Source organism: Mauremys reevesii, linkage group 24, assembly GCF_016161935.1.
Source record: "Mauremys reevesii isolate NIE-2019 linkage group 24, ASM1616193v1, whole genome shotgun sequence".
NCBI classification, from domain to species: domain Eukaryota; kingdom Metazoa; phylum Chordata; order Testudines; family Geoemydidae; genus Mauremys; species Mauremys reevesii.
Window position 1 is genome coordinate 19,754,670 of NC_052646.1, and position 10,108 is coordinate 19,764,777.

General features: G+C 48.1%; 1 protein-coding gene across 1 annotated transcript; it reads right to left on the reverse strand.

Annotated features, from left to right (window-relative positions):
• Positions 1-2,930: 2,930 nt before the first annotated feature.
• On the reverse strand, positions 2,931-4,397 carry LOC120389963 (interferon-inducible GTPase 5-like). Its single transcript, XM_039512114.1, has one exon. The coding sequence runs from the start codon at positions 4,395-4,397 to the stop codon at positions 3,156-3,158; it is 1,242 nt and encodes a 413-aa protein (XP_039368048.1). The 3' UTR covers positions 2,931-3,155.
• Positions 4,398-10,108: the final 5,711 nt, after the last annotated feature.

Genomic DNA, 10,108 nt, shown 5'->3' on the forward strand with positions numbered 1-10,108 from the left:
GAATTGCAAACTCTGATTTCATGATCACTTTCACCCAAGCTGCCTTCTACTTTCAAATTCTCAATGAGTTCCTCCCTATTTGTTAAAATGAAATCTAGAACAGCTTCCCCCCAGTAGCTTTTTCAACCTTCTGAAATAAAAAGTTGTCTGCAATGCAGTCCAAGAACTTATTGGATAGTCTGTGCCCGGCGGTGTTATTTTCCCAACATATATCTGGATAGTTGAAGTCCCCCATCACCACCAAATCTTGGGCTTTGGATGATTTTGTTAGTTGTTTAAAAAAAGCCTCATCCACCTCTTCCACCTGGTTAGGTGGCCTGTAGTAGACCCCTAGCATGATATCACCCTTGTTTTTTACCCCTTTTAGCCTAATCCAGAGACTCTCAACACTTCCGTCTCCTATGTCCATCTCCACCTCAGTCCAAGTCTGTACATTTTTAATATATAAGGCAACACCTCCTCCCTTTTCCCCCGTCTATCCTTCCAGAGCAAGCTGCACCCATCCACATCAACACTCCAATCATGTGTATTATCCCACCAAGTTTCAGTGATGCCAACAGTGTCATAGTTGTATTTATTTATTAGCACTTCCAGTTCTTCCTGCTTATTCCCCATACTTCTCGCATTTGTATATAAGCATCTAAGATACTGGTTTGATCTTGCCTCCCAATTTTGCCCTGACCCTCCTTTCTCTCTGCCATTATGGCCCACGCTCCCTCCTATTTCCGACCAATCTCCCAGGTCTCCATGTTCCCCACTTACCTGTGGGCTTTGCTCACCTGTCCCCGTCAAACCTAGTTTAAAGCCCTCCTCACTAGATTAGCCAGTCAGTGTCCAAATAGGGTCTTTCCCCTCCTCGAAAGGTGAACGCCATCTCTGCCTAGCAGTCCTTCCTCGAATAGCATCCCGTGGGCGAGGAAGCCAAAGCCCTCCTGGCGACACCATCTTCGCAGCCAGGCATTTCACCTCCATGATGCACCTGTCTCTGCCCGGGCCCCTACCTTTGACAGGAAGAATCGAAGAGAATATCACCTGCGCTCCAAACTCCTTCACCCTGTAGCCACTCTTGATCCGCTCAGTGTCACACCTCGCAGTATCATTTGTGACCACATGGATGAGTAGCATGGGGTAGTAGTCAGAGGGCTGGATAATCCTCGACAATGCCTCTGTAACGTCTCAGATACGGGCCCCCGGCAGGCAGCATACCTCCCGAGATGAAATGTCAGGGCGACAGATGGGTGCCTCCGTCCCCCTCAGCAGAGAGTCTCCGACCACCACTGGTGGCAGCAGACCTCCCGGCCTTAGGGGTACAAGGCTTCTCCTCCTTTACTGTAGGGGGTGATTCCTTCTCTCCTGTATCAAGAAGAGCATAACGGTTACCTATTACCATGGCAGAAGGGTTCGGAGCAGGGGTGGAGCACTGCCTGCTGCCAGAAGTAACCAGCTGCCAGTGTCCACCCTGAGCCATCTCCTCCTCCACCCGCGGTGTGTCAGCAGTCCTGTGTACTGGGACAGCTACCTCAGCTGTCTCCACATGGACACTGTCCAGGAATTGCTCGTGGATTCAGACGCTCCTCAACCTAGCCCCCTCCTCCTGTAGCTCTGCCACCTGCTGCCTGAGAGATTTCACCAGCAGGCATCTTTCACATTGGATGCCCCCCCACGGCCCCGCCCCCAGCCTGGATATCAGTAAGTGGAAATTGCAAGTTACAGTCCCTGCAAAACCACACCAGGATGTGGGTAGAAGCATCCATGCTCAGGTGCTCTGTCTGGCTACAGGCGCAGGTGGAGGAGACAGAAGCGGTGCTGGCACAGGTGTTGTGGGTCTTCCTAACCATTGTAAGCCTCCCTCTGTCAACTCCCTCTCAAACTCCCCTGTCTGCAGCCCCCTGTCCACTCCCAGGGAAGCTCAGATGTGGATTGGCATCTCCCAAAGTCCATTGTTGGCCAAGTACTGCCAATTATTTGAATACCCCCTTCACACTGTGTTGACCAAATCTGTTTTATGTGCTTCCTACAGCAAACACTTTAAATACAAGCATAGAGCCAACGCTCATAACTTCAGAAATAAAAATGCTACATGCATACAAATAGGATGAATATATTCCGTACAGCATAACCTTTGCAAAGATATGCTACATGGCATATCTAGCATAAAACATATTCCAGTTATGTCATATTTACACTCGCATATGTCTATAAAGCATTATGGGGTGTAACGTCACAATGGGTTTAGCAGTGAAATATTTCCAAACTCTGCTCAGGGTAAGACTTAGTTAAAGGACTAATAACAGCCTCTAGTGTAAAGATGGCAGATAGAGAAAAGAATCTTATCTAACCTCTGCTATAAAATCCATTAAATGGATGTGCCTGGAAGACCAGATCCCCAGAGCAGGTCAATGGGATTGAATCAATGGAGCTAGGTGTATTACTTGGTGTATTACTGTGCTTGGGGGTTTCTAACTGAGTCTGTTTGCCTGGGGCTCAGGGACCTGCATTAGAGCAGCGTTGAGTTGAGAGCTGAGTTCATGGCAGCTGAGCAGGTTACAGGTCTCATGTCTTCTTACTTCTTAGAAATCTATTGTTAATGGTGTCCTCTTAATTAATTGTGTTCAAGTGCTTTGGGTTGAATTGGTCTAACCCAGCATTGAATGGCAAAGGGAAAAGGACTCAGGGAAAGAACAAAATCTGGAAGCAGGTGGTTCCGGGTTCACTATTTGCTAATCACATGTTTGCACGGTTATTTCAGCTCTGCTGACTTCTCATGGTCAGACTTTGCACTGCATACAATAGGCCACATCCTCAGGTGGTGTCAATTGCTTCATTGGACTCAGGAATCTCCATTGATTTACACAGAGAAAGTTCAAGTGTATTTAAAAATCTTGTCCGATGCTTTTAATTAACATAGACCAGGACTTTTTGAGCTGGTATTTGCACTGCTGCTGTCCCTCAACTTTCCCATCTGGGGTCTGGCTTAAAAAAATAGGGGGTCAGGGAACTGTACCTCAGTTTTGCCAAACTCTGGGGATCTTTTTCAACATTTTTTCGTTTGTTGCATTAGATTTGAGTACAGAAGAATCTGCCATTGTCCTCTGGTTGGCTCCAAGCTCCATCTGCCAGAGGCCTGTGTCCAGCTTGTTGGTCCCTTGTTGCTGTTAGTTATTTGTTTTCTCTTCTGTCTCCAATGCCTTGACCAGGACTCTTTGGGCATCTTCAGCAACACCATCCAGAAAGCTGTTCAGCATTCTGTATGTCACTGTGAAAGACCTCTCTGCAGCAAATACGGTCCCAACCACCGGTATCATGCTGACAAAATGTTTAACTACCATTAGACCCTCCCCTGTAGCCTCCCTCAGCAGCTTCTCGGCTGTTTCTTTTGAGATCTTGTTGGCCAATGGGGACCTGATCACGTCCTTCAGCTCAGCGACAGGCTTCCGAACCTGGCTAGCGAGTATAATGAGGGAAATATCATCCAGCCCAAAGCTCTCACAATACTCTCTCATGTTATCCACCAGGATGCCAATGTCGCACTTCACCGAGAGAGCCGGGAGAGGAACAGCTGCAATGGCGCACGACTTCAGGGCTTGTTTCCAGATCTGCCTCTGCAAACCCTTTTTCTTCTTTTCCAAGATTGGTTCGGAAAGATTGGGCAGGGCCAGGAGGAAAACGTGTTTCTTGTGACTTTCCAGTTCCTTCAGCAACTTTTTCTGCAGTTTGGGAGAATCGTATTTCTGAAATTCCCTGCTTGACACAAGGAAAACCTGCGGGGAGCTCATCCCTTCTTTGCACAGGTGATTGACGCAGTCATTTCTGATTTTCTCCAGGGTTCTCTCTTCATTGAAGCTCTTTTTGTGTTTCTCATTGTAAATGTCCAAGTCCACCTTGGAGCGCACAAAGTAAAACTTCTTCCCCATCTTATGGATCTCCTGGGCCAGTTTGGCGTGGTTGGCTCTGAACCGCTCTGAGGCGAGGATGATGAAGAAGTCATAGCGATTGAATGTCACCTGCTCCAGGTAAGTGTCTGGCCGAAAATCTGGGGTCCCGATCCCCGGCAGGTCCCAGAAGATCACATTGGGGTACTTGGAATGCTGGTACTGCTCTGGTTCTATGGTTGTCTCTACCACCCCGGTCTCAGCTGATCCTTCATCTTCATCTCCCAGGCCCCGGAGGGCATTGAGGAAGGATGATTTCCCGGCTCCTGACTCCCCTGTGATCGCGATGTTGAGCTCAGTTTTTTTAAGCAACTCGTCAGACCTCTGCACCACATATGCTGCTCCTGAGAGGTCTCCTGCTTCAATGGCAGCCTTGATCTCATTGGTTTCCTGCTCCGACAGACCAGGCAGTGTATTTCTGTGTTTTGTAAATATGCTACTGAAGAGAACTTTTAGTTGTTCCATCCTACTGTGGAAAAAAACCACCCAAAATTAAGTGTCAGTCTTTGTCTTTTTCCTCCCTCAGAACAAGTCACCCGGAATTGTAACATGCAGAGAGTAAAAGAGAATGTTATGTAGCGGACAGAACACTAGACTGGGACTCAATTTCCCCATCTGTAAAATGGGGATAATGAAAAGCGCTGGAGACTACAGATGGAAAAGCATGATGGAAAAGCCAGGTATTATTATTTAACATCCATGTCCCATACTTCCTGTGGGGCTGGCATGCTCTCCCCTTTACTCAGCACCTCTGAGAGCCGACAGTTCTTGTCTGGCTCCTGGCCCGAGCCATGATCCTTGCCACCCCCAGTGTAGCCTGTTTGCCCTATTTCCCCACACCGCCCTCCAGCTGCTGGGCCTCCCCCTTTGAAACACCCCTTCTTGACCCTAACAGCCGGCCCAGGGTTGGCATTAAGCCTCAGGCTGCTGGTTCACCCTCGACAGGGACAGGGTTTGTTGGCTCCGTCGCAGAGTCACGTCTGCCGCAGACGGATGTGTAGAGTCTCTTCCCAGATTGGGGGTAGGGGACTCTGCACCTCCACCCGATGGCTAAGGGTGACGTATCTGGGTGTGAGGGGAGGGAATGGAGGTATCCGTATCCTCCCCCCCACAGACACCCCCCATCCCTTCAAGTCCTCCCCATGCTGGTGTCCCCTCTGCTGCCTCCCCGGTCAGGGGCAGGGACCCCCAAGTCCTCACCTTCCCCATGCGGTGCCCAGCCATGGGGCAGAGCCCCCAGACTCCCCCTTCCTGCCCATTTCCCCCCGATTCTGCTGCTTCAGGTCAGAGCTGCGCAGTAGGAGGTACAGGAGGAGGGTTCGGCTGTGCCCATCCAAAGCCCTGTGTCTTCATGTGCCCCCATCTCTGTCCCCTCCCTTCCAAAAATGCCCTCGCTGACTCCCCGTCAGTCCCTGCATCCTCTTCCCTGCTCCTCAGCCCTGACAATGCCTGTGACCCCCCGGCCCAGGTGTGCGGGGCAGGCAGAGAGATGGGAGACAAGGAGGGGGAGAGCCGGGCTGTGGGCCATGGGGGTGCTGGAAAATGATCTTTCAAAAAAAGCCAAGGAACTGGCCTGCCCCCAACGTTTGTAGGTGCAGCGTGAAGGTGGCCTGGAGGTGCCCTTCCAGAACGTGGAAAGTGGCTAAACGTAAACCTCTGGCTCGGGATATGATGAGTTAAAAATACACCCCAGCCCCACAATGCAACCTTCATTCTGTTGCTGTCACTTACCCCTCAGGGAGCCCTGCAGACCCTGGTCCCTACGCCACCAGACAGCTGATATTCCCCATGGCAAGAAGGCCCCGTGCACGGCTACTGCTGCAGGTTACCAAGCTCAGCGCTGGATGTCACGGTACGTCCACCCCTCTCCTCACCTCACAGCGACAGTTCAGCCCCCCTGCTCCAGCGACTCGTCCTTCCTTCAGCCCGGCTGCACCTGCCCCAGCGAACGAGGTGTGTGCAGATGGGTGCTGGAACTCGGCGCAAACAACAACATTCTTTTCAGTTTGGGCACCACCCTTGCTCAGCAAATCCCAGGTTTCCAATTTCAGGGAGGCTGTTAAGGTGGCTACTGATCTCCTAGCCCCTGTGTTTGCACCCCAGAGTCCACACGGTTCAGCTCTGACCTGCTGCTGTGGTCAGAAGCTTCCATTGTTCGCAGCTGTCTGTTCTACAGCAAAGAGACTTAACTGTTGGGTAAAAGTCAGCATGGTTTCTGTAAAGGGAAATCACATCTTAGTAATAGGAATTCTTTGAAGGGGTCAACAAACTTGTGGACAAGGGGGATGCAGTGGCCACAACAGGCAGAGGGGTAGCTCAGTTGTTTAAACATTGGACAGCTAAACCCCAGGGTTGTGTGCTCAGTCCTTGAGGGGGCCACTTTAGGGATCTGGGGGAAAATCAGTAGTTGGTCCTGCTAGTGAAGGCACAGGGTTGGACTCAATGACCTTTCAGGGTCCCTTCCAGGTTTATCTCCATCTACTGTATTATTATTACTTAATTTCCAGAAAGCCTTTGACAAGGTCCCTCACCAAAGGCTCTTATAGTAAATCAAGTTGTCATGGGATAAGAGGAAAGATCCTTTCATGGAGTGAGACCTGGTTAAAAGTCAGGGAACAAAGGGTAGGAATAAACTTTATTTGCTTCTTGTCCTCTCCTCAGTGATGAAGAACAATTTATCACCCTCATCTTTGTAACAACCTTTTACATTCTTCAAGCCTGGTATCATGTCCCCCACCATTCATCTCTTCTCCAGACTAAACAAACCCAGTTCTTTCAATCTTCCCTCATAGCTCATGTTTTCTAGACCATCCATCATTTTTGTTGCTCTTCTCTGGATTTTCTCTGATTTGTTCTTATCTTTCCTGAAGTGTGGTGCCAAGAACTGGACCCAGTCCTCCAACTGAGGCCTTATCAGTGCTGAGTAGAGCACAAGAATCACTTCTTGTCTCTTGCTTACAACACTTCTGCTAATACATCTCAGAATGATATTTGCTTTTTTTGCAACAGTCTGACATTGTTGACCCATATTTAGTTTGTGATTGACAATTGATTCTTCCTTCCTACGTGGAGCACTTTGCATTTGTCCATGTTGCATTTCATCCTGTTTATTTCAGACCATTTCTCCAGGTTCTCCAGATTATTTTGAATTCTAATCCTCCCCTCCAAAGTGCTTGCAACCCGTCCCAGCTTGGTATCATCTGCAAACTTTATAAGTGTGCTCTCTGTGCCACTATCCAAAGCATTTATGAAGCTATTGAATATACCCAGGTCCAGAACAGATCCCTGCGGGACCGCACTTGATAGGCCCGTCCAGCTTGACTGTGAACCACTGATAATTACTCTCCGAGTACCATTTTCCAACCAGTTGTGCATCATAAGAACGGCCATACCGGGTCAGACCAAAGGTCCATCTAGCCCAGTATCTGTCTACTGACACTGGCCAATGCCAGGTGCCCCAGAGGGAGAGAACCTAACAGGCAATGATCAAGTGATCTCTCTCCTGCCATCCATCTCCACCCTCTGACAAACAGAGGCTAGGGACACCATTCCTTACCCATCCTGGCTAATAGTCATTAATGGATTTAACCACCATGAAATTATCCAGTTCTCTTTTAAATGCTGTTATAGTCCTAGCCTTCACAACCTCCTCAGGCAAGAAGTTCCACAAGTTGACTGCGCTGCATGAAGAAGAACTTCCTTTTATTTGTTTTAAACCTGCTGCCTATTAATTTCATTTGGTGACCCCTAGTTCTTGTATTATGGGGATAAGTAAATAACTTTTCCTTATCCACTTTCTCCACATCACTCATGATTTTATATACCTCTATCATATCCCCCCTTAGTCTCCTCTTTTCTAAACTGAAGAGTCCTAGCCTCTTTAATCTTTTCTCATATGGGACCCTCTCCAAACCCCTAATCATTTTAGTTGCCCGTTTCTGAACCTTTTCTAGTGCTAGAATATCTTTTTTGAGGTGAGGAGACCACATCTGTACACAGTATTCAAGATGTGGGCGTACCATGGATTTATATAAGGGCAATAAGATATTCTCAGTCTTATTCTCTATCCCCTTTTTAATGATTCCTAACATCCTATTTGCTTTTTTGACCACCTCTGCACACTGCGTGGACATCTTCAGAGAACTGTTCACGATGACTTCAAGATCTTCTTTTTCCTGACTCCTCGTAGCTAAATTAGCCCCCATCGTATTGTATGTATAGTTGGGGTTATTTTTTCCAATGTGCATTACTTTACATTTATCCACATTAAATTTCATTTGCCATTTTGTTGCCCAATCACTTAGTTTTGTGAGATCTTTTTTGAGTTCTTCACAATCTGCTTTGGTCTTAACTATCTTGAGCAGTTTAGTATCATCTGCAAACTTTGCCACCTCATTTTTACCCCTTTCTCCAGATCATTTATGAATAAATTGAATAGGATTGGTCCTAGGACTGACCCTTGGGGAACACCACTAGTTACCCCTCTCCATTCTGAGAATTTACCATTAATTCCTACCCTTTGTTCCCTGTCTTTTAACCAGTTCTCAGTTCATGAAAGGATCTTCCCTTTTATCCCATGACAGCTTAATTTACGTAAGAGCTTTTGGTGAGGGACCTTGTCAAAGGCTTTCTGGAAATCTAAGTACACTATGTCCACTGGATCCCCCTTGTTCACGTGTTTGTTGACCCCTTCAAAGAACTCGAATAGATTAGTAAGACATGATTTCCCTTTACAGAAACCATGTTGACTATTGCTCAACAGTTTATGTTTTCACATGTGTCTGACAATTTTATTCTCAAGTATTGTTTCTACTAATTTGCCCGATACTGACATTAGACTTACCGGTCTGTAATTACCAGGATCACCTCCACAATAATAGGTTCAATTAGGCTGTATTTCCCTAGTTTGCTTATGAGAAGACCTTATGAGGTGGTGTAAAAAGCCTGTATATTTGAGGAAATGTTTAAAAATCAGTGTTGATTTAATTATACGTTAACCGGGCAAGTTAAACATGCAGCCCTCACACATTTAAATTGTGGCCCTCAGCTGGCAGTGGGGCGTTAGCCGTTAACACTCGGAACATGAGACCTGCTGAATGTCTGTAATGTTACAGATCACTGCCTGTGGAGGGAGAGCTTCAAACTGGCTTGTCATCAACAGCAAAACAGAAACGGTTCAGAGGTGCAGATGATCAGCTTTGTGTATTATGCCAGAAGAGAAAGTGCTTGAGATGTCAGCATCCAGCCAGACATAGCCGGCTGGATGCTGGAAATTACTGGAGTCTGTCCACTGTATGTTATAGACACAGATACATTACATAAGACAGCCTGGCCGGTTTCTGAACAAGGAAACTGGCTGCTGTTGTTTGTGTCTCCTGTGTCCAGAGAAACTGGCCTTTGTACACACCCACAAAGCTCCCTGCTTATCTCCCTTCACACTCTCCTCTGCCATCGTGCCTACAAACAGCCTGACAATGGTTAGGGAGCGGGGGTGCTCAGATCCCTCCCCCCACCCCGGTCTCTCATGCTGACTAGTGTTGTGCAGACAATCGATTGCTCAGTTTCCTGATGGCTCACAAAAAGACTTAAAGGAAACGTTTAGACTTTTTTGACATTTTTAGGGGAGGTTTGGTGTGTGACTGAAGCAATTTGTTGAAATCCACGTGTGTTCGTTAAGCATTTCAGTCAAACTGACTCTGCATTGTCGACAACATCGTGGCCGAAACATTTCGCCAGCTCTAACACTGACCGATATTGTCATATCGTTCCCTTGGGCTCCTCCGTCGGTCTCCGTCTGTCATTGCTTGTCTTATACTCAGGTTGTCACAGCTCTCTGGGGCAGGGACCAAGTATTTATTCTGTGTGTAACCCCTTTGGGGTTTAGAGAGCATGGGGAGGGGGAGAGTGAGAAATAAGGAGGGAAATTCAGGGGGTGGCTCTGGAGCTCCCGGGAGAAGGGCTGCAGCCCACAGGCCCTTGCAAAGGAAGCAGCTGAGAACGAGCCTGGAGCCTGGGAAGGACGGGGCGGCCGATCAGGGACCCCCCAGGACAGGATCCAGGAGGAGCTCGGTGCCAGGGGGAATCGCCCCAGAAGGACAGGCCGGAGCTGGACCCAGTATCAGGCTGCCCAGAGCTGCGTGGGGCTGTGAGTACTGGGGCTTGTGACTCTGCACTGG

Bases quoted from the DNA above. Each gene is read 5' to 3' on its own strand.
- LOC120389963 (XM_039512114.1), bottom strand. From the start codon at position 4,397: ATGGAACAACTAAAAGTTCTCTTCAGTAGCATATTTACAAAACACAGA.